General features: G+C 44.8%; 2 protein-coding genes across 3 annotated transcripts in view; both read left to right on the forward strand.

Annotated features, from left to right (window-relative positions):
* LOC121538148 (aminomethyltransferase, mitochondrial-like) overlaps window positions 1-4,573 on the forward strand; it is a 29,713-nt gene extending 25,140 nt beyond the window's left edge. Inside the window, exons 7-8 of the mRNA XM_041845941.2 lie at window positions 2,576-2,731; window positions 2,982-4,573. Of these exons, the coding sequence (XP_041701875.1) occupies window positions 2,576-2,731; window positions 2,982-3,160 (335 nt within the window). The 3' untranslated portion in view covers window positions 3,161-4,573. The remainder of the gene's footprint in view (window positions 1-2,575; window positions 2,732-2,981) is intronic.
* A 224-nt stretch (window positions 4,574-4,797) lies between these two features.
* LOC121538146 (interferon-related developmental regulator 2) lies at window positions 4,798-24,938 on the forward strand. Of its 2 annotated transcripts, XM_041845938.1 has the most exons (13): window positions 4,798-5,243; window positions 6,593-6,655; window positions 9,929-10,045; window positions 11,776-11,866; window positions 20,462-20,586; window positions 20,958-21,115; window positions 21,228-21,281; window positions 21,423-21,601; window positions 21,899-22,007; window positions 22,291-22,425; window positions 22,594-22,722; window positions 22,931-23,023; window positions 24,146-24,938. In XM_041845938.1, the coding sequence occupies exons 1-13, from the start codon at window positions 5,204-5,206 to the stop codon at window positions 24,224-24,226; spliced, it is 1,374 nt and encodes a 457-aa protein (XP_041701872.1). In that variant the 5' UTR covers window positions 4,798-5,203; the 3' UTR covers window positions 24,227-24,938. The 2 variants fall into 2 exon arrangements, with proteins under 2 accessions (XP_041701872.1, XP_041701873.1); XM_041845939.1 differs by lacking the exon at window positions 6,593-6,655.
* Window positions 24,939-25,130: the final 192 nt, after the last annotated feature.

Consider the following 25,130-nt stretch of genomic DNA (forward strand, 5'->3'; position numbering starts at 1 on the left):
CGGACGATTCAAGTTTTCCCTGACGTTCCGACCGGGATCTAAGAACGGCAAGGCGGACGCCTTGTCCCGGATGTTCTCCAAGACGGAGGAGAGTGGGTCCAAGACCGAGACAATTCTCCCCCGGAACTGCGTCGTGGGAGCAGTTAGGTGGAAGATTGAGGAGGAGGTGCTGGCGGCCCTTCGGACTCAGCCCGGTCCCGGTAACGGTCCACCCGGTCGGTTGTTTGTGCCTGAGTCGGTTCGTCCTGCTGTCCTCAAATGGTCCCACGCCAGCAAGATGGCTTGTCACCCTGGCGTGGCTCGGACAATGGCGTTTCTTCGCAGACGTTTTGGTGGCCTGCCATGGCCGAGGATACTCGGGGTTTTGTTGCTGCCTGTCCAGTGTGTGCGCAGAATAAGAGTACCAATCGGCCCAGCTCTGGACTACTTCACCCCCCTTCCTATTCCCCGGCGACCATGGTCGCATCTGGCCCTGGACTTCGTCACTGGGTTGCCCGCTTCTGAGGGGAACACGGTCGTTCTGACTATCGTGGACAGATTCAGCAAGTTCGCCCACTTTGTGCCAATTGCCAAGCTTCCCTCTGCCTCGGAGACGTCCGAGATCCTGGTTAGGGAGGTTTTCAGGGTCCACGGTTTGCCCAGTGATATCGTTTCCGACCGTGGCCCTCAGTTTACCTCTGCTGTCTGGAAGTCCTTCTGTTTGGCCATTGGAGCTACAGTCAGTCTCACATCTGGGTTTCACCCCCAATCCAATGGTCAGGCGGAGAGAGCCAACCAGAAGATGGAATCCACGCTACGCTGTCTGGTCTCTTCCAACCCCACCTCCTGGGTCTCTCAGTTGCCTTGGGTTGAGTATGCCCACAATACGCTCCCTACATCTGCCACTGGGATGTCTCCCTTCCAGTGCCTGTATGGCTACCAACCTCCCCTGTTCCCTTCTCAGGAGAAGGAGCTCTCAGTGCCTTCTGTTCAGGGGCCCATATTCGTCGTTGCCACCGGACCTGGCATCGGGCCAGAAAGGCACTCCTTAGAGTTTCGGACCGGTATCAGCTCCAGGCGAATCGTCGCCGGATCCCCGCTCCCACCTATACCATCGGAGATAGGGGTTTGGTTGGCCACACGGGATCTTCCGTTACGGACTGAGTCTAGGAAGTTGTTACCGAAGTTCATTGGTCCGTTTGTGGTGGAGAAGGTGATCAATCCAGTGGCAGTTCGACTCAAACTACCGAGGGCGCTCAGAGTCCATCCCACCTTTCATGTCTCCTGCCTCAAGCCTGTCTTCCTCAGTCCTCTGTTGCCTCCTCCGCCTCCTCCTCCTCCTCCTCGGATGATCGGAGGTGGTCCTGCCTACACGGTGCGTCGCATCATGGATTCCAGACGGCGGGGCCGGGGTTTCCAGTATCTCGTGGACTGGGAGGGGTATGGCCCTGAAGAGAGGAGTTGGATTCCGCGGCGACAGGTCCTAGATGCTGACCTCATCAGTGACTTCTACCGCCTCCATCCTGGCGCTCCGGGGAGTCCGCCCGGTGGCGTTCGTCGGAGGGGGGGTACTGTAACGATCCCGGCAGTCTGAGTCGGGTCCTGCCTGGTGACTAGTTTTCCTGTCCGCGATCTCCAGTTTCCCGAGGGTTCGGGAACGCTCCGGGGAGCTCTCTTGTTTTCCGCACCTGCATCCCATCAGCAATCTGCACACCTGGTCCTGATCATCACCCTTCTTAGGCTCTGGCCTAACATCCAGTTCCTGCCGGATCGTTAGCCATGAACAGTATGTTTGTCAGCGTATCGGCCTCTGAGCTACTAGTGTTAGTTTGGTTGTTTTGCACCTTGTTGGCTTGCCGTGTACTTACCTCCGTTTGTTTCTATCTGCAGTCTCTCACCCGGAACCTTCTCCCAACCTCTGCCTGATGGTCGGCGGCTGCCGAGCCATTACCGGACCAACCACTGCACCCTGAACAACCCATCCACGCCACCCGCTCTGTTCCCTGGATTATTCAGCCTCACTCTGGAATCTCTTAAATAAACACTCACCTTTGTCTCAACGTACCTTGTCCTGGTCTGCTTCTGGGTTCTGGCTTAGTAAACCGTGACAAATGATGGACTGTCGTTTCTCTTTGCTTATTTGAGCTGTTCTTGCCATAATATGGACTTGGTCTTTTACCAAATAGGGCTATCTTCTGTATACCCCCCTACCTTGTCACAACACAACTGATTGGCTCAAACGCATTAAGAAGGAAAGAAATTCCACAAATTAACTTTTAAGAAGGCACACCTGTTAATTGAAATGCATTCCAGGTTGAGAGAATGCCAAGAGTGTGCAAAGCTGTCATCAAGGCAAAGGGTGGTTATTTGAAGAATCTCTAATATAAAATATATTTTGATTTGTTTAACACTCCTTTGGTTACTACATGATTCCATATGTGTTATTTAATAGTTTTGATGTCTTCATTATTATTCTACAATGTAAAAATAAAGAAAAACCCTTGAATGAGTAGGTGTGTCCAAACTTTTGACTGGTATTGTATGTCTGTGTTTGTGTCTCTGTTTGTGTTAATTGGGTTGTTTGAATGACTTGCAGGAAAGCGGCGGCGTCAGGCGAAGGATTTCCCCGGTGCGGAGATCATTGTCCCCCAGATAAAGGCGAAGACGGCGAGGAAGCGTGTGGGCCTGGTGTCCACGGGACCCCCTGTCAGACAGCACACCCCCATCCTCAGCCCAGAGGGAAAGGTCATAGGTCAGTTAGAGCATCTCTACTAGCTATTACAAGATACAAGAACAATCATAATCATACATAACAAATGTATTATACCTACTTAGGATCAGGATACCACCCCTGATGATTTTTGGTTATTGTTTATCTTTCAGTAGGCCTACACTGTAGTGTTATTTAGGCCCAAATGTGACACTGTTCCATTGAAATGCAGTTGTGTGTGGATTGCTTTTGAGATTAAATTCAACTTTATTTTCATGTTTTTTTTCATCAGGTGAGGTCACCAGTGGTTGCCCCTCCCCCTGCCTGAAGCAGAACGTTGCCATGGGTTACGTGGATGCGCCGTATGCCAAGAATGGAACTCCCATTCAGGTGGAGGTGAGGAAGAAGGCAGTGAAGGCAGTGGTCACCAAGATGCCCTTCGTGCCTACAAACTACTACTCTGGCCAGTAGATCTGTCTCTCAATGGACACCCAGTTTATGAGATCAGCCTGCTTTGCCAGTGGACAGTGACCTGAACAGACAGACCTTCTCCCACTGACCACCAGAGATCAGTCTATCAGTCTATCAGAGCAATGCTTGCCCCTTGTGTTTACCTCGATCAGTGACACTCAAACCTGAAGGACTGCAAGGCTTCTTTAGCAATAGAGAATGGGTTATGAGTGTGTGTGGCCTTGCCTGCACCCACAACTCAACACAACTATAAATACAGCTACACCCTTGACGATGAGGCTTTTCACTCCTGTTATCTGAAGCTTGTTCATGGTCTTTAGACCACAGTGAGTTGTGTGAATGAGCCATACGGTTTGAAGGACAGGGTAATCACTGACTCACAAAAGCAGCATAACATGCTATGTAAACCAAGAGACAAAGCATGATGTCACATGTAGAGGACTAGTGTGAAAAATTTGTTTTTTCCTTTCTAATACTAATTAGATGTTGAATCTAAACGTGCATTTTGCAGGCTTAGTGACACAATGACGTGTGTTACATAAATGTTTACCAATTGCTAACTGAAATACTATATATCAGCAGGACCAAACTCTCCATATGATTCCAAATTGTGATATTTTGTCATTAGGCTTCTACAATGATCCTAGTTGTCACATTCCCAACAAACTAAAACTAAACAATACAATACATGGTATGTAGTGGCAGGTAAACGCAAGTAAACACAGTTCATCCTCTTTTTTTTTTTCTTCAACAAATTACGCACCTTTTACGGAAAAATTAATTGAAAGTATAGAGACCTTTACTTTTTTCACCTATTTTTTTTAACCACTAACTCACTGATGATATGCAGTAACGTGTGGCCAAAAATCAGTACCTTTCTTACAAGATAACTTTAGAAACTAGAAGTGGAACTATTGGAATGTAACTTAGAGGTGTTTGTGGTCTTGCATCTCCCCTGTACTACTGAACTATTGTCTCAATGTTTTGAGATTCACATGTGAATGCCTTAATTTCTATAACTAGGTAATTATATAGTTTTTGTATCTAGCACCCTTATATTTTCCTTGTAATATAGGTTGTAATTCACAATATATTACACCTTTGCCTTTGTTGTGGAATGCCCTAACTTTGTAGAAATTGCTTTGCATTTTTGGAGGTCACTATTTTCATGTCATATGACTCCACTAGATCCAAGTTAAACATTATCTTTCATTAATCCCATTTGCCAAAATTCGCTCATTAACTGGGAATACAATTACCATATTTGTTTGGACTATATTCACGTTTTATGCATGCATTAATCAATGGAGATTGATTAATGCACTGTGTTTTGTCCTTTTAATTGAGATTGTGTTGTTTATACATTAGTATATAAATGATTAAACACGATAAAAGGCACAAAATAAACCAAGAAATTCGTTTCAAACTGCTAGTGTAATTTCCATTCCTCACTACACAACTCCTCAGAGAAGACAACCCAAACAAAACCCAAAAAGCTTGATTAGATTTCTGGTATTGTGGGTACTGTAGTTTAATCGAAGATGAATTCATGCTTTGGGCACTTGAATGAGAATCATCATATGACTACAATACCCAGTTTCGCCTACAATATCTAAAAAGAGGTGGAGCTTGTCCGGTCTGAAAGCGGTTACCGAGGAGAAGATGGTGGAATTTGGAACAGCAACGTGCTCGATACTCCATCCCAAACACTTTGAAAAATATTTTATATCTCAACCTGGCATTAGATATCGTTTACCCGGAGACAATCACAGATAATATATTCTGAAATATTGACGAAAACGACATTCATCGAGTTGTAAAGCCAACTCCACGATATTATCTGCGGTGGTGCCACTGAAAACACGACGTGGGGGGGGGGTCTTGTTAGCTTGGCTAGCCAAGTTTTGTCTATATTTGTTTTGGAAATCTGGTGTCATCGCACAAACTAAGAACTTGAATATATCGTATCCTCTGGGGTTGTGTTCAAGAGACTGACACCGGGGGTGCCCTGCTGACAAGTGGAGAAGAAAACTGACTGGCGACATGCCAAGGATTAAAAAAGGGAAACGTGGTCCAAACAAGGGTAAGCTAACTGCTAACTTTTTTACTAACACATGATCGATCATGTGTAGCAGAAGGGCTAATATATCTTATCTACAGCACAATCTAAGATGACATAGCTAGCTAAGTGTTGTGCAACTGCCAGAACTGATTTACATATGGAACTAAGTTACTAGCTACTTTCTTATAGAATCGCAATTTGTTTGATACTAACACATTATAACTGCTATAAGACATATTTGTATGCTATGCAATGTTTTATGTTTGCATTCCTAACTAGCCAATTTGTTAATCTTGCCCAGTACATTTGCAAGCAAGGTTGCCTTAAATAACTTGGGTTTGTATAATTTACCACTTGATCGTTCAAAGTGACATTACAACATAGTGTAACATAACGTCTGCTCTAAAGCTAGACACGAATGAATGGTAAAACGCTTGTCCCTGAGATTCTTTTTAGCAGGGCTCGTGTCAGTCATTTGCCTGTGATGGGCCAACACGACACGAGCCTGGGCCTTTGACCGGCTGTGCTGTGCTGTCAGATTTCACACGTTTAGATCGGAATGAGGGACATATCGCTACAATTCTTTTGAGGACTGTGTGTGCTTTTCGTTATACATATTTTGTGCCAACCGTAGGTTTGTCAGAGCTTGTAGCTATGTACCTAGTAGGGCGTTCTACTCGCCGCCCCCGTCAATTGTGGTTTGATGTGGGTAGTGCACATCACGTGCAGACGCAACACGTCTCCTGTGTATTGTGCAGAGATTTCAATTGCATACTCCCCACCTCTCTCCTTGTCTCCTTCTCAAAACCCATTGGAGGAGAAGATCAGAGGGGAGGGACCTCCTGGCTTTCTCATCCAATGGATCTTGAAAAGGATATGATGAGAAGAGGAGTATGCCATTGAGTTCTTCCCTGTGTCAGACTGCTGAATGCTGAAACTCAGTTTTGCCAGATGTACAGGTGGCCAAATGTCAGTAGTGGTAGAAACCTCCAAATTACAGATCATAATAAACTTCTGCTCAACTAGAATGCATTAGCTAGCTAGCTATCTCCAAGTAAAATCCAGGTTTATCGCAACCACTGACTAATCTTATTATAGTAGATATTACACTTACACACAGAGCTCTCCATATGACAATACTAAAGATGGCAGAATTCATTTTATTGATGTTCAATTTATGAGAATGATCAAACTGTAGAAAAGGTCCCAACAGGTTTACAGAGAAGACTCTCTGGGGAAAGCAAGAGATGCATTTCTGAAAGCAACATGAGGAAGTAGAGGTTTAGTGTCTGTCCAATAGTCTCTTCCTCCATCCATGGCCAACCTGCTATCCAACCATCCCTCCCTTCTCCACCTGAACCCCTTTACAGGCTGTCTCCGACAGGAGGTTCTACAGTTGCAGCTGTCGTCCAAGGGCCCCCTGTCTCTTAAAGGTAACGCAGCAGAGCTCCAAACCCTGGCCTGCTTCAAACCTTATTACTCATTTGTCACCTGGACCCATTTTCTGCCTATGGCCATCTGTCAACTATTCCTGTTTGACCATCACATCCCAATACTTCCCCACCCTATTAACTCCTCTTTACCATTAGATGGTCATTGTCACAATTAATATGGTCTTGCATGGGTCATGCCAATGACGTTACAGGTGTAGTAGCTACTTTCAACCATTCCAAACCATGTCTTCTGGGAGTTCACTGCCATATGTTTTTCCCTGCCTCACATCACCTCGGCTGGTCCCATGTCCCAGGATTCCCAGCATTGTCGCCCCCTCTGTCCTGCTAACTGTATCACCAGATGGATACTCCCAGCTCCACCCTCCCCTTTGCACCCCACCCCTCCCCTGATTGTGATGTCATGTTAGCCAACTCACTGACCTCACTCTTCTCATAGAGGCTTTATTCAGAATGCTGCATGGCACTCTCTCAAAACCATAGCATTACCATTCGTCAGCTTTCCTATCGCATACACCCTGTGTTGTGTTTTGTATTGATGCTCTATGCTTCAGGTTCTTTCTTCAGAGAAATCTGTTTGTAATTCCAGTCCTGTTGTGATGTGCCAGAATCTGACTTAGTTTTTTAACCTTGAGCAGCCGGGAAGTTGCTTATGAAATGCTGCGTTAAAGACCCAATTGGCGAAGACTACGTTTATATGCGGGCACAGGAAGCCCATGCTGGTATGTGCGAGACTGTATGGTCCCCAGTAAGGGGGAGGCGGTGACGACAATTAGGTCCCGCCCTTTCCTCTCACTGGACATATCAAGGGAAGAATAGCCCTGCCACTCTCAAGCGCCTCCCCTTGGCATGACTGAGGTGCACTGCAGATAGTTGTGGAAACGTTGAGTGATTACTATAGGCTGACACGTGTATGGTGGTTTGGAACACAGGCACACACTGCCTGGGGGTCAAGGTTGCTCACCAGTAAGTCACGTGACTGATAAGGGCCCACTCAGGTACTGTATGATCACTAAGAACAGAGAGGTGAGATATGGGAATGAATGAGAGCAACACTTATTGAATTTGATCAATGGCAGTCATTGTAGAATATAAACTAAATTAATGGACATGTTTCCTGGAACCCATTGTTTATCTGTGGACTTCATAGTAAAGGTGGTCATACTATTATATAAGCCTGAGGACACTACAGTACTGTTGTCGTCAGCTCATGCCTCAAAGTTCTTCCTGTGTTTTTAGTGACGTTTTTCTCAGCCCTGTAATTTTAAAGGCTTCCCCTAGCCCTAGAGCCATTGAACAGGAAGGGGATTGTATCACTGGATTCTCTCCCTCCAGGTCTGTCAGCCCGGTGAACTTTCCCCCAGTAAAGCTCTCTGCTGGGGCAGGGCAGGCCAGATGACTGGCTGGGTTAGTGGGACAGAGATTTAGGTAGGAGTGGGGGGGGGTTGAGCTGGGGCTGGGTCATCCTGGCCAGGACTGGGTTAGGCTCCCATGCTGGCTCAGGGCTTTCTAATGTTGTCAGGATTACCGTGGGCCAGTCACATGGTCTGTGAGGAGAAGCGGCCGGTCATTGTGTGTGATGTGCGGGTCAGGCAGGTCGTGTCAGTGTGACCCAGAGGTTACAACCTCACTGTGGAACATGGAAGCTATGGCGTCTACAGGGAACAGTACTGTATGAAGAGGAAAGGTCATACCTGTATCAGTGCCAGTGAGGTCATGGATCTCATTGATATCCGTAAAGCCCTCCATGGAAGACAAACTGTCAAATCAAGATAGAAAAATACATGTCAAATGTTATCCCATTTACCAGAAATGCTGTGGATTTAATTGAAGCACATTTACAAGTTGAGAGACTTGTAAGAGCTTGACCTATAGAGCCATCCCTCACTTTCAATTAATGCAATAAATTTGCCCAATAGTTGTCAGTGCAGAACCAGTAAAATGCTAATAATGTAATCGAGACTATGGTGTCTCTGCCACCTGTCAGGTTAGGGCCACAGTCAGGTAGCTGTGCTACTGGCAGTGCCAGTCAAATCAGATAAAAGTTGATTGTTTGTGTACACAGATTTGCAGATTTTATCGCAGGTTATTTTCCTGGCACCACTCCGCCAGGGCTCTCACCTCCTCCCTGTAGGCTGTCTCATCATTGTTGGTAATCAGGCCTACCACTGTTGTCGTCAGCAAAATTGACGATTGCGTTTGAGACACGCGTGGCCACGCAGTCATGGGTGAACAGGGAGTACAGGAGGGGGCTGAGCACGCACCCCTGTGGGGCCCCCGTGTTGAGGTTCAGCGTGGCGGAGGATGTTGTTGTCTATCTTCACCACTTGGGGTTGTCCCGACAGGAAGTCCAGGACCCAGGGCCCTGAGCTTAGTGATGAGCTTGGAGGGCACTATGGTGTTGAAGACTGAGCTGTAGTCAATGAAGAGCATTCTTACATAGGAATTTCTCTTGTCCAAGTGGAATAGGGCAGTGTACACTGCAATGGCGATTGCGTAGTCTGTGGATCTGTTGGGGCGATATGCAAATTAAGTCGGTCTAGGGCGTGATTTCTTAAACTATGGTTCGGGAACCAAAGTGAGCCCTGGGCATGTTAGAGGTGGGTCACGAGTTATGAGAATACATCTATAATCACACAATATTTCGTCTTAATTTGGGCTTATGAAGGATGATTTGGGTCTCGGGAGGATGGTCAACTTTTCATTTGGGTACCGAGCTGATAAAGTTTATGAACCGCTGGTCTAGGGTGTAAGGTGAAGGTGATATGGTCCTTAACTCGCCTCTCAAAGCACTTTATGGTGACAAGTGAGTGCTACGAGGCGATAGTCATTTAGTTCAGTTACCTTCACTTTCTTTGGTACAAGAACAATGGTGGACATCTTGAAGCAAGTGGGGACAACAGACTGGGAGAGCGAGAGATTGAATATGTCCGTGAACACTCCAGCCAGATGGTCAGTGGGCTCGGCTGTGTCTGAAGGATTACCCTGTGGGCAGCGAGCGCACGCGACTAGCGTTCCCAGTTTAGCTACGTGTGATGTGCACGTGTCAGCACTGTGGAGAGAATAGACCCTGCTCTCTATAAGGAGAGGTTCCTGGGGTATCATGACGACACCAACAGCTGAGCCACTGACAGAGACAAAGTTAACTTCTAGCTCACTCTTCTCCTCCTCCCTGCCCCCCTCCGGTCCCTCTTTCCTGCTCTCACTTCCTCTCCTCCTTCTTTCTCTCCTCAATTCTTTCTCTCATTCTCGTAGGGGGGAGGAATGGGGTGAAGGGTGAGTCAGCTGCCAGTGATGATGACCTGGCGTCTGATGTGCTCAGTCACTACAGCAGTGCCAGCGAGAGCGCCTCCGTGTTGGACGAGGGCACAGGTGGGTGCACGCACATACATACAGTTGAAGTCGGAAGTTTACATACACTTAGGTTGGAGTCATTAAAACTCGTTTTTCAACCACTTCACACATTTCTTGTTAACAAACTATAGTTTTGGCAAGTCGGTTATGACATCTACTTTGTGCATGACACAAGTAATTTTTCCAACAATAATTCACTGTATCACAGTTCCAGTTGGTCAGAAGTTTACATACACTAAGTTGACTGTGCCTTTAAACAGCTTGGAAAATTCCAGAAAATGACTTTAGAAGCTTCTGATAGGCTAATTTACATAATTTGAGTCAATTGGAGGTGTACCTGTGGATGTATTTAAAGGCCTACCTTCAAACTCAGTGCCTCTTTGCTTGACATCATGGGAAAATCAAAAGAAATCTGCCAAGACCTCAGAAAAAAATTTGTAGACCTCCACAAGTCTGGTTCATCCTTGGGAGAAATTTCCAAACACCTGAAGGTACCACGTTCATCTGTACAAACAATAGTACGCATGTATAAACACCATGGGACCACGCAGCCGTCATACTGCTCAGGAAGGAGACGCATTCTGTCTCCTAGAGATTAACGTACTTTGGTGCGAAAAGTGCAAATCAATCCCAGAACAACAGCAAAGGACCTTGTGAAGATGCTGGAGGAAACAGGTACAAAAGTATCTATATCCACAGTAAAACAAGTCCTATATCGACATAACCTGAAAGGCCGCTCAGCAAAGAAGAAGCCACTGCTCCAAAACCGGCATAAAAAAAGCCAGACTACGGTTTGCAACTGCACATGGGGACAAAGATAGTACTTTTTGGAGAAATGTCCTCTGTTCTGAAGAAACAAAAATAGAACTGTTTGCCATAATGACCATCGTTATGTTTGGAGGAAAAAGGGGGCTGCTTGCAAGCCGAAGAACACCATCCCAACCATGAAGCACGGGGGTGGCAGCATCATGATGTGGGGGTGCTTTGCTGCAGGAGGGACTGGTGCACTTAACAAAATAGATGGCATCATGAGGAAGGAAAATGATGTGGCTATATTGAAGCAACATCTCAAGACATCAGTCAGGAAGTTAAAGCTTGGTCACAAATGAGTCTTCCAAATGGACAATGACCCCAAGCATACTTCCAAAGTTGTGGCAAAATGGCTTAAGGACAACAAAGTCTAGGTATTGGAGTGGCCATCACAAAGCCCTGACCTCAATCCTATAGAAAATGTGTGGTCAGAACTGAAAAAGCGTGTGCGAGCAAGGAGGCCTACAAACCTGACTCAGTTACACCAGCTCTGTCAGGAGGAATGGGCCAAAATTCACCCAACTTATTGTGGGAAGCTTGTGGAAGGCTACCCAAAACGTTTGACCCAAGTTAAACAATTTAAAGGCAATGCTACCAAATACTAATTGATTGAATGTAAACTTCTGACCCACTGGGAATGTGATGAAAGAAATGAAATCTGAAATAAATCATTCTCTCTACTATTATTCTGACATTTCACATTCTTAAAATAAAGTGGTGATCCTAACTGACCTAAGACAGGGAATTTTTACTAGGATTACATTTCAGGAATTTTGAAAAACAGTTTAAACGTATTTGGCTAAGGTATATGTAATCTTCAGACTTCAACTGTACACACACACACACACACATACACACACACACACACACACACACACACACAGGAAAGTCACACCATGCAGTTGGCATCATTGACTTGTGTGTCTTGTCCAGCACAGGAGGAGGTGGTGAACCAGTAGATGAACAGACTGCCCAGGAGGAGACAGAAGACAAGCTGAAACAATGCATAGATAACCTGATGGACAAGAGGTGGGTTTCACAGGATTTGAAAATGTTTTTACAGAAGGACTCACTGTACACATTCTAACAGCACAAAAAACTACAACCACCAAAGTTGCTAGTACTTGGGTACGTGGACATTAGGAACATATAGTGCCTTCAGAAAGTATTCACACCCCTCAACTTTTTCCACATTTTGTTAAAGCAATTATTTAAAATTAATTTAATTGAGATTGTTTGTCACTGGCCTACACACAATAATATCCCATAATGTAATAGTGGAATTATGTTTACAAATTAATTAAATTAAATGTCTTGAGTCAATAAGTATTCAACCCCTTTGTTATGGCAAGCCTAAAAGTTCAGGAGTAAAAATGTGCCTAACAAGTCACATAATAATTTGCATGGACTCACTGTGTGCAATGATAGATGTTTGAATGACTACCTCATCTCTGTACCCCACACATACAATTATCTGTAAGGTCCCTTAAACATAGAATCAAACACAAAGACCAGGGAGGTTTTCAATGCCTCACAAAGAAGGGCACCTGTTGGTAGATGAGTAAAAAAACAAAAAAAAAACAGACATTGAACATTCCTTTAAGCATGGTGGAGTTATTAATTACACTTTGGATGGTGTATCAATACAGCCAATCACTACAAAGATACAGGCGGCCTTCCTAACTCAGTTGCCAGAGAGGAAGAAAACTGCTCAGGGATTTCACCATGAGGCCAATCAATGGTGACTTTAAAACAGTTACGGAGTATAATGGCTGTTATAGGAAAAAACTGAGGATGATCAACAACATTGTAGTTACTCCACAATACTAACCTAAATGAAAGAGTGAAAAGAAGGAAGCCTGTACAGAATACAAATATTCCAAAACATGCATCCTGTTTGCAATAAGGCACTAAAGTAAAACTGCAAAAAATGTGGCGAAGAAATTGACTTTGTCCTGAACATATTATGTTTGGGCAAACACAGCACATCACTGAGTACCAGCATGGTGGTGGCTGCATGATGTTATGGGTATGCTCGTCATCGGCAAGGACTAGGGAGGTTTTAGCATAAAAAGAAACGAAATGGAGCTAACCACAGGCAAAATCCTAGAGGAAAACCTGGTTCAGTCTGTTGCTTTCCAACAGACACCGGGAGACAAATTCACCTTTCCGCAGGACCAATAACCTAACATGCTGACCAGACCGCACACGCACCATCGCGTGCATGTTGATTTTGTCCACCCACACCAGACGCGATCAGGACACGCAGGTTGGAATGTCAAAACGAACTCTGAACCAACTATATTAACTTTGGGACAGGTCGAAAACCATTAAACATGTAGGCAATTTAGCTAGCTAGCTTGCTGTTGCTAGCTAATTTGTCCTGGGATATAAACATTGGGTTGTTATTTTAACTGAAATGCACAAGGTCCTCTACGCCGACAATTAATCCACAGATAAAAGGGTAAACTGAGGGAGTTTCTAGTTCTCTCCTCCTTCAGGCTTCTTCTTCTTCTTTGGACTTTATATGGCGGTTGGCATCCAACTATAACCTTTTAAGGATCGGACCCTTTTTTTCAATTTTCGCCTAAAATGACATACCCAAATCTAACTGCCTGTAGCTCAGGACCTGAAGCAAGGATATTCATATTCTTGATACAATTTGAAAGGGAACACTGAAGTTTGTGGAAATGTGAAATGAATGTAGGAGAAGATAACACATTAGATCTGGTAAAAGATAATATAAACAAAAAACATGTGTATTGTTATTATTATTTATTTTTTCATCTTTGAAATGCAAGAGAAAGGCCACAATATAAATTGCAGTTTAGGTGCAATTTAGATTCTGGCCACTAGATGGCGGCAGTGTGTGTGCAAAGTTTAAGATTTATCCAGTGAAGCATTGCAATACTGGACTATTTTGTATCAAGTCTGCCCAAATGTGCCGAATTGGTATATTGATACATTTTCAAGTACATAACTATAGAGAACATACATTATGTATTACCATTTGGCAAATCTGACCATAACTCTATCCTCCTGATTCCTGCTTATAAGCAAAAACTAAATGTATTACAGGAAACATCCGCACTGAGCTAAAGGGTAGAGCTGCCGCTTTCAAGGAGCGGGACTCTAACCCGGATGCTTATAAGAAATCCCGCTATGCCCTCCGACGAACCATCAAACAGGCAAAGAGTCAATACATGATTAATATTGAATCGTACTACACCGGCTCTGACGCTCGTCGGATGTGGCAGGGCTTGAAAACTATTACAGACTACAAAGGGAAGCACAGCCGCGAGCTTCCCAGTGACACAAGCCTACCAGACGAGCTAAACCACTTCTATGCTCGCTTCGAGGCAAGCAACACTGAAGTATGCATGAGAGCACCAGCTGTTCCGGATGACTATGTGATCACGCTCTCCGTAGCCGATGTGAGTAAGACTTTTAAGCAGGTCAACATTCACAAGGCCGCAGGGCCAGACGGATTACCAGGACGTGTACTCCGAGCATGTGCTGACCAACTGGCAAGTGTCTTCACTGACATTTTCAACATGTCCCTGACTGAGTCTGTAATACCAACATGTTTCAAGCAGACCACCATAATCCCCGTGCCCAAGGACACTAAGATAACCTGCCTAAATGACTACCGACCCGTAGCACTGACGTCTGTAGCCATGAAGTGCTTTGAAAGGCTGGTCATGGCTCACATCAACACCATTATCCCAGAAACCCTAGACCCACTCCAATTTGCATACCGCCCCAACAGATCCACAGATGATGCAATCTCTATTGCACTCCACACTGCCCTTTCCCACCTGGACAAGAGGAACGCCTACGTGAGAATGCTATTCATTGGCTACAGCTCAGCATTCAACACCATAGTGCCTTCAAAGCTCATCACTAAGCTAAGGATCCTGGGACTAAACACCTCCCTCTGCAACTGGATCCTGGACTTCCTGACGTGCAGCCCCCAGGTGGTAAGGGTAGGTAACAACACATCTGCCACACTGATCCTCAACACGGGGGCCCCTCAGGGGTGCGTGCTCAGTCCCCTCCTGTACTCCCTGTTCACCCATGACTGCATGGCCAGGCACGACTCCAACACCATCATTAAGTTTGCTGACGACACAACAGTGGTAGGCCTGATCACCGACAACGATGAGACAGCCTACAGGGAGGAGGTCAGAGACCTGGCCGTGTGGTGCCAGGATAACAACCTCTCCCTCAACGTGACCAAGACAAAGGAGATGATTGTGGACTACAGGAAAAAAAAGAGGACTGAGCACGCCCCCATTCTCATCGACGGGGCTGTAGTGGAACAGGTTGAGAGCTTCAAGTTCCTTGGTGTCCATATCACCAACGAACTATCATGGTCCAAACACACCAAGACAGTCGTGAAGAGGGCACGACAAAGCCTATTCCCCCTCAGGAGACTGAAAAGATTCGGCATGGGTCCTCGAGAGCATCCTGACTGGTTGCATCACTGCCTGGTATGGCAACTGCTTGGCCTCCGACCGCAAGGCACTACAGAGCGTACGGCCCAGTACATCACTGGGGCCAAGCTTCCTGCCATCCAGGACCTCTATACCAGGCGGTGTCAGAGGAAGGCCCTCAAAATTGTCAAAGACTCCAGCCACCCTAGTCATAGACTGTTCTCTCTGCTACCGCACGGCAAGCGGTACCGGAGTGCCAAGTCTAGGTCCAAAATACTTCTCAACAGCTTCTACCCCCAAGCCATAAGACTCCTGAACAGCTAATCATGGCTACCCGGACTATTTGCACTGCCCCCCCACCCCATCTTTTTACGCTGCTGCTACTCTGTTCATTATTTATGCATAGTCACTTTAACTCTACCCACATGTACATATTACTTCAACTACCTCAACTAGCCGGTGCCCCCGCACATTGACTCTGCACGGTACCCCCCTGTATATAAAAGTGGGGGAAAAAAGTATTTAGTCAGCCACCAATTGTGCAAGTTCTCCCACTTAAAAAGATGAGAGAGGCCTGTAATTTTCATCATAGGTACACGTCAACTATGATAGACAAAATGAGAAAAAAAATCCAGAAAATCACATTGAAGGATTTTTTATGAATTTATTTGCAAATTATGGTGGAAAATAAGTATTTGGTCAATAACAAAAGTTTCTCAATACTTTGTTATATACCCTTTGTTGGCAATGACACAAGTCAAACGTTTTCTGTAAGTCTTCAAGGTTTTCACACACTGTTGCTGGTATTTTGGCCCATTCCTCCATGCAGATCTCCTCTAGAGCAGTGATGTTTTGGGGCTGTCACTGGGCAACACGGACTTTCAACTCCCTCCAAAGATTTTCTATGGGGTTGAGATCTGGAGACTGGCTAGGCCACTCCAAGACCTTGAAATGCTTCTTACGAAGCCACTCCTTCGTTGCCCGGGCAGTGTGTTTGGGATCATTGTCATGCTGAAAGACACAGCCACGTTTCATCTTCAATGCCCTTGCTGATGGAAGGAGGTTTTCACTCAAAATCTCACGATACATGGCCCCATTCATTCTTTCCTTTACACGGATCAGTCGTCCTGGTCCCTTTGCAGAAAAACAGCCCCAAAGCATGATGTTTCCACCCCCATGCTTCACAGTAGGTATGGTGTTCTTTGGATGCAACTCAGCATTCTTTGTCCTCCAAACACGATGAGTTGAGGTTTTACCAAAATGTTCTATTTTGGTTTCATCTGACCATATGCCATTCTCCCAATCCTCTTCTGGATCATCCAAATGCACTCTAGCAAACTTCAGACGGGCCTGGACATGTACTGGCTTAAACAGGGGGACACGTCTGAAACTGCAGGATTTGAGTCCCTGGCGGCGTAGTGTGTTACTGATGGTAGGCTTTGTTACTTTGGTCCCAGCTCTCTGCAGGTCATTCACTAGGTCCCCCCGTGTGGTTCTGGGATTTTTCGCTCACCGTTCTTGTGATCATTTTGACCCCACGGGGTGAGATCTTGCGTGGAGCCCCAAATCAAGGGAGATTATCAGTGGGCTTGTATGTCTTCCATTTCCTAATAATTGCTCCCACAGTTGATTTCTTCAAACCAAGCTGCTTACCTAATGCAGATTCAGTCTTCCCAGCCTGGTGCAGGTCTACAATTTTGTTTCTGGTGTCCTTTGACAGCTCTTTGGTCTTGGCCATAGTGGAGTTTGGAGTGTGACTGTTTGAGGTTGTGGACAGGTGTCTTTTTATACTGATAACAAGTTCAAACAGGTGCCATTAATACAGGTAACGAGTGGAGGACAGAGGAGCCTCTTAAAGAATAAGTTACAGGTCTGTGAGAGCCAGAAATCTTGCTTGTTTGTAGGTGACCAAATACTTATTTTCCACCATAATTTGCAAATAAATTCATTAAAAATCCTACAATGTGATTTTCTGGATTTTTTTTATCTCAATTTGTCTGTCACAGTTGAAGTGTACCTATGATGAAAATTACAGGCCTCTCTCATCTTTTTAAGTGGGAGAACTTGCACAATTGGTTGCTGACTAAATACTTTTTCCCCCACTGTATAGCCTCCCTACTGTTATTTTATTTTACTTTTGCTCTTTTTTTCTCAACACTTTTTTGTTTTATTTTACTTTTTTATTAAAAATAAATGCACTGTTGGTTAAGGGCTGTAAGTAAGCAGATCACTGTAATGTCTGCACCTATTGTATTCGGCGCATGTGGCCAATACATTTGATTTGATTTGACCATATAATTTTTGTACGTTTACACACTCCCAGGAATGTCATACATGATGGATCATTAGCTTATACACTAACTTTCACACATCTAGATGGCCAGGCGGGGTGGGTGTGGAGCTAGAGACAGCAGGGGTTCAAACAGTAGAACCCAGTTCCTACAATTGAATATAAAAATGGGTTTTATCAAACTAAACTGCTACATTTCATCTTTGGGACCCTTAGGATGACAAATCAGAGGAAGATTACTGAATGTATCAAACCAGTTGCTGTGATATGATTTTTGTTGTGCACTCTCCTCAAACAATATCATGGTATTTTTTCACTGTAATAGCTACTGTAAATTGAACAGTGCAATTAGATTAACAAGAATGTAAGCTTTCTGCCCATATAAGACATGTCTATGTCCTGGAAAGTTAGCTGTTTCTTACAAAAGTCATGCTAATCACATTAGCGCACGTTAGCTCAACCGTCCCATACGGGACACCAATCCCGTAGAGGTTAAGGTGCATTACCACCACCAACTGGACAGGAGTGTGGACCTTCGCTCATCTTTCGATCACCAACGTGGGTATACAGTGAGGGGAAAAAAGTATTTGATCCTCTGCTGATTTTGTACGTTTGCCCACTGACAAAGACATGATCAGTCTATAATTTTAATGGTAGGTTTATTTGAACGGTGAGAGAAAGAATAACAACAACAAAATCCAGAAAAACGCATGTAAAAAATGTTATGAATTGATTTGCATTTTAATTAGGGAAATAAGTATTTGACCTTTCTGCAAAACATGACTTAGTACTTGGTGGCAAAACCCTTGTTGGCAATCACAGAGGTCAGACGTTTCTTGTAATTGGCTACCAGGTTTGCACACATCTCAGGAGGGATTTTGTTCCACACTTTTGATCTTCTCCAAGTCATTAAGGTTTCTAGGCTGACATTTGACAACTTGAACCTTCAGCTCCCTCCACAGATTTTCTATGGGATTAAGGTCTGAAGACTGGCCAGGCCACTCCAGGACCTTAATGTGCTTCTTGAGCCACTCCTTTGTTGCCTTGGCCGTGTGTTTTGGGTCATTGTCATGCTGGAATACCCTTCCACAACCCATTTTCAATGCCCTGGCTGAGGGAAGGAGGTTTTCACCCAAGATTTGACGGTACATGGCCCCGTCCATCGTCCCTTTGATGTGGTGAAGTTGTCCTGTCCCCTTAGCAGAAAAAAATACCCCCAAAGCATAATGTTTCCACCTCCATGTTTGACGGTGGGGATGGTGTTCTTGGGGTCATAAGCAGCATTCCTCCTCCAAACACGGCGAAATGAGTTGATGCCAAAGAGCTCGATTTTGGTCTCATCTGACTACAACACTTTCACCCAGTTCTCCTCTGAATCATTCAGATGATCATTGGCAAACTTCAGACGGCCCTGTATATGTGCTTTCTTGAGCAGGGGGACCTTGCTGGCGCTGCAGGATTTCAGTTCTCCACGGCAAAGTGTGTTACCAATTGTTTTCTTGGTGTCTATGGTCCCAGCTGCCTTGAGATCATTGACAAGATCCTCCCGTGTAGTTCTGGGCTGATTCCTCACTGTTCTCATGATCATTGCAACTCCACGAGGTGAGATCTTGTATGGACCCCCAGGCCGAGGGAGATTGACAGTTATTTTGTGTTTCTTCCATTTGCGAATAATCGCACAAACTGTTGTCACCTTCTCACCAAGCTGCTAGGCCATGGTCTTTTAGCCCATTCCAGCCTTGTGTAGGTCTACAATCATTGGAGAGCTCTTTGGTCTTGGCCATGGTGGAGATTTTGGAATCTGATTGATTGCTTCTGTGGACAGGTGTCTTTTATACAGGTAACAAGATGAGATTAGGAGCACTCCCTTTAAGAGTGTGCTCCTAATCTCAGCTCGTTACCTGTATAAAAGACACCTGGGAGCCAGAAATCTTTCTGATTGAGACGGGGTCAAATCATTATTTCCCTCATTAAAATGCAAATCAATTTATAACATTTTTGACATGCGTTTTTCTGGATTTTTTTGTTGTTATTCTGTCTCTCACTGTTCAAATAAACCTACCATTAAAATTATAGACTGATCATTTCTTTGTCAGTGGGCAAACGTACAAAATCAGCAGGGGATCAAATACTTTTTTCCCTCACTGTATGCTCCTAAAAACCAATGAGGAGATGGGAGAGGCGGGACTTGCAGCGCGTCGAGCATCACAAATAGAACCAAGTTCTGTTTTAGAGCCTGGCTACGCAGATGTGCGCGAGCAGTGTGGGTGCAATGATTGAATAACGTGTATGTGCACATTTATTTTGCAGCGCATGCAACACGGGCGGTCTGGTCAACCTGTTGGACACAAGGCCAAATATACACTGGACAACAATGAATGTTTTTGAGTGGCCTAGTTACAGTCTGGACTTAAATCTGCTTGAAAATCTATGGCAAGACTTGAAAATGGCTGTCTAGCTATGCTCAACAACCAACTTGAGAGAGCTTGAAGAATTTTAAAGATAATGTGCAAATATTGTACAATCCAGGTGTGCAAAGCTCTTAGAGACTTACCCAGAAAGACTCACAGCTGTAATCGCTGCAAAAGGTTATTCTAACATGTATTGACTCAGGGGGTTCAATACTTATCTAGTTAAGATATATTAGTGTTTTATTTTATTATTTTTTCAATAATTTTTTTGCAAATGCTGGAGTATTATGTGTAGATCGTTGACAAAAAAAGACAATTAATTCCGTTTGAATCCCACTTTGTAACACAACATGTGGAAAAAGTGGTGTGAATACATTCTGAAGGCACGAAGATCAGCTTCAACAATGGTGTAGTTGTCCTCTCATAACTACAGCATTAGAGATGTGTAGAGACATACTGACGTGGCCCTTCCTCCTGTCCCTCTCAGTGCAAAGACGCGCCTGGCAGCCCTGGACTCTCTGAGAGGGGCCTTTTCCTCCAGGCTGCTCTATGACTTCCTGATAGAAAGACGCCTCACCATCAGCGACTGCCTGGAGAGGAGCCTGCGCAAGGGTGAGACACCACGGCACTGTGTGTGGGGGTTGTGGTTGGGAAAGGAACGATGGCTCTATGAATTATGGTGGTAAATATAGTCAAACGTACATCACTTTAGGTGGTGCTGGCCTGACGAAAACTTTAAAAGATGAGCAGGACCTACACTTACTCTACCATACCTTTATCTGGCTGGAAAATTAACAATATTTCCATCCAAAATGGACCTTCGTCAAGTCTGATTTTAGGCTCTATGAATTCAGTTATTCTAATTGACCAAGTTCCATGATAGCCTGACTTCTCTTGTTGATCTTGTAAAAGGTATCTTACCCTCTACCCTTTTCCATCCCTCTACTCTGTTTCTGTCCCTTTTCACCATTCTCCTTTCTCAGGAGGTGGAGAGGAGCAGGCTGCGGCGGCCACAGTGTGTGCCCAGCTGTGTGTGCAGCTAGGCGGGGGGGACGAGGGTGAGGAGGGCTTCAAGATCCTACGGCCTGTCCTCAGCGCCATCATGATTGACGGCTGTGCCAGTGTGGCTGCCCGCCAGAGCGTGAGTGTCACCATTGGCCTTCATCACACTCCTGTTGTCGACTGCAGTTTTCCACTAAGAGTGCATTCTTGTAAGTCACAGTTGAAGTTGTTCATCCCTCTTTCTCTTGCAGTGTGCCAGAGCTCTGGGTATGTGCTGTTACGTTTCTGCTGCGGAAGACGGAGAGGTGAGATTCTCTAGAAATCCTTTTCATTCTATTTCTCTGTAGCTGGGAAAGAGATGTAGTATGGAAAATCAAGTTCCAAAAATTATCTCTCGCGCGCTTTTTCTCTCTGTCATTATTTTTCCCTGTCTCCCTCTGTGGCAGGACTTAGTGAAATCCATCAGTCACCTGGAGAGTGTATTCACCATGTCGTACCCCAACCGTGAGGGCATCCTGCCCACCCCTAACGCCGGTGCCCCTGGGCTCCACAGCGCCGCCCTGCATGCCTGGGCCCTGCTCGTCACCCTCTGCCCCGCCTCCCGCCTCACTGTGCTGCTAGACCTGTGAGTGACAGACAGACAGACAGACAGACAGACAGACAGACAGACAGACAGACAGACAGACAGCGGGCTGCGTCTCAAATGACACCCCCTTTCCCTATTTAGTGCAGTAGTACTGTACTGCATATTTGACTAAAGTAGTGCACTGTACGGCACTACATGGGGAATAGGGTGTTATTTGAGACACAGCCGGGATCTTGCCATTAAGAGGAAGAAGAGCAAGATGGCACCCTTAATAAAAAAGTGACTATAACCTGCCGTGTTGCCCATCTCATGTCCTCTGTCCCCTCTTGTGCTCAGACATCTACCTAAGCTACAGGCCTGCCTGGAGAGCAGCGACGTGAACTACAGGATAGCTGTTGGGGAGACCATAGCCTTGCTGGTTGAGTTGGGAAGAGATATAGACAGGGTATGTTTTGCCTATTGAACAACCAGGGGCTGTATGTATCAAGCATCTCAGAGTAGGAGTGCTGATTTAGGATCAGTTTTGCCTTCTAGATCACAATTAATATGATTACATGGACATTGGGGACCTGATCCTAGATCAGCACCGATGTTCTCAGACACTTTGTAAATATAGGCCGTGGTCTTACTCGCTCACCAGCTCAAACACAATATGGAGCCAATGTAGATCCCATGGAGAGGAAGTGGGGAAAATATCCCTGCTGATCCTTGTGTGTTTTTCTATGTAGGAATTTGCGTTTGAAGACAGCGACACGCTGTGTGAGTGCCTAAAGGGCCTGGCCACCGACGGGAACAAACACCGTGCCAAGAACGACAGAAGGAAACAGCGCACCATATTCAGAGAGGTGCTACACTACATCGAGGTAAAGAACCACAAGTCACTCTGAACATTAACCGGCACAAGGTTCTAATGTTGCTCAAGAGTTTTTAAATCACACCAGACCAGTCACTGTAACTGGAGACCATTGGTCGGTTGGTGCGAGAAATATGTAATGTTGATTCTAATGACATTCTTGCCCAACGTCGTGCAGAATGAGGACTTCCCGGAGGAGAAGATCCGCTTTGGTGTGGAGGGCATCTACATCGACAGTTGGATGCGCAGGAGGGTCTACGACGCCTTCAAAGAGGTGCTGGAGTCTGGAGTGAGACACCATCTTCAGGTTTGAACAAACATCTAAGTCTATAACTGTGTTGGTAGGATATAGTCTTTTTATAGCTTAGATATCAACCATCTCTGCAATCAGTAATGTTCTGATCAAATCTTTCTGTAAGGTTTTTGATGCTTGCTTGCCTCTTATTTATCCTTTGGAAATGGCTAGTTACCAGGTCGCTATGATATAAATGGTGTGCCTGCTCTTGTCTCTCCAGTTTAACCCGCTGCTGAGGGACATATTTGGCCTGGGACCCCCTCTGATATTGGACTCCTCTGTCAAATCCAGCAAGATCTCCCGTTTCGAGAAGGTGACCCCATGGCCTATGACTGTCTGCAAACCCACCTACCACCAGCACATAACCACTCATCATAAAACCATAACCACTGCTCTACCACCAGAAAATACCCACTTAACCTGACACATACCGGTTCAACAACCACATGGTGCATACCATGTGGGCTCTCCACTGTCTAATTATACTGAACAAAAATATAAACACAACATGCAACAAAGATTTTACTGAGTTACAGTTCATATAAGGAAATCAGTCAATTGAAATAAATTCATTAGGTCCTAATCTATGGATTTCACATGACTGGGCAGGGGTGCAGCCATGGGTGGGCCTTGGAGGGCATAGGCCCACCCACTTGGCAGCCAGGCCTAGCCAATCAGAATGAGTTTCTCCCCACAAAATAGCTTTATTACAGACAGAAATACTCCTCAGCAGCCCCACAACCCCCCTCAGACGATCCACTAGGTGAAGAAGCCGGATGTAGAGGTCCTGGGCTGGCGTGGTTACACGTGGTCTGCTGTTGTGAGGCCGGTTGGACGTACTGCCAAATTCTCTAAAACAAAGTTGGAGGCAGTTTATGGTAGAGAAATTAACATTACATTCTCTGGCAACAGCTCTGGTGGACATTCCTGCAGTCAGCATGCCAATTGAAAAATCGGTGGCATTGTGTTGTGACAAAACTGCACATTTTAAAGTGGCCTTTTATTGTCCCCAGCACAAGGTGCACCCGTGTAATGATCATGCTGTTTAATCAGCTTCTTGATATGCCACACCTGTCAGGTGGGTGGATTATCTTTTCAAAGGAGAAATGCTCACTAACAGGGATCTAAAAAAAATGTGTGCTCAACATTTGAGGAAATAAGGTTTCTGTGCGTATGGAACATTTCTGGGATTTTTTAAAATTTCATCTCAATGAACATGGGACCAACACTTTACATGTTGCGTTTATAGTTTTGTTCAGTGAAAATACATGTTGGTTAAACTAAACGTACTGGTCCATTTTGATTTAGCAGTACCATGAAATGTTACGTGTTTGCCTAGTCTTCACAGGACTCAATAGAAACCAGCCCTCCATGTTGGCATTCTTCATTTTGAAGGGTGTAAGTCTGACCTGTTGATTTTATTTTCCTCTCACAGCATCTTTTCAACTCAGCGGCATTCAAAGCCAGGACTAAACTAAGGAACAAAGTGAGGGACAAGCGAGCAGATGTGATGTGAGGAATGGAGGAGAGGAATTGGTGGAACGTGCCGTGGCCAAATAGGACGAAGACCGGTGAAAAGAATACAGGGGTGTATTCATTGAGCCAAAATGTTTGGAATGTTGCAGACCAATGTAATGAATAGAGCTGACATGATTTCCTATTCCAAATGACAGACAATCCTATCTGTTCTACACAGTACATTTCTGTAGTGTAACGTTGCACCCTTCTGTCCAGCCCCCCGGCCCAAACTGTCATCCTGCTCCCAACCCCTCGTCTCACAGGACCCAGTGGCTGCTGCCAAACCAGGGACTTTGCAGACAATTCAAATGTGTGTTTTTATTTCATTTAACACCACAATAAAACAAAAAGGTAGTTTATTTTACCTTTTTTATTAATATTTTGGAAGAACATCTAAACCATTTCTGGTAATGTATTTTACTTTCTAATTTATTGAAAGTGGGAGAACAGTACATGATTTTTAAAGTAAGTTATTTTTACAGACTTAAAATATGGGAAGAGGACTAAGAATTAAGAGTTGTCATTAATGTATATTTTTATGCAGGTTGTGCATATAATCATGCATATGTATATACAAATACAAAATGTATGTATTCAAGGAGTGCATTGAAGAATGGAGATGTATTTTGACAAGCAATGCTATGTAATAACCCAAAGGGTAAGGCAAATTAATTATGGCTACATTAAATGTAATAAACACTCACACTAAGGCTGTTGTATCTGTTGTCCTAAATTATTTTCCTTAAGTGGGTTTAAAAATATATATGTTGACATTGTAATGCAAATACCAAAGGCAAGGCATGAAAATGGTCCCAATTATGGATCGTTGCGTGATTCAAATTGTTTTTTGTGAATGGTTATTGCAATCTGGGATCCTTTGGACCTCCCTACCGTTTTAAATG

The sequence above is a fragment of the Coregonus clupeaformis genome, chromosome 24 (assembly GCF_020615455.1).
Source record: "Coregonus clupeaformis isolate EN_2021a chromosome 24, ASM2061545v1, whole genome shotgun sequence".
Classification (NCBI taxonomy): Eukaryota; Metazoa; Chordata; class Actinopteri; order Salmoniformes; family Salmonidae; genus Coregonus; species Coregonus clupeaformis.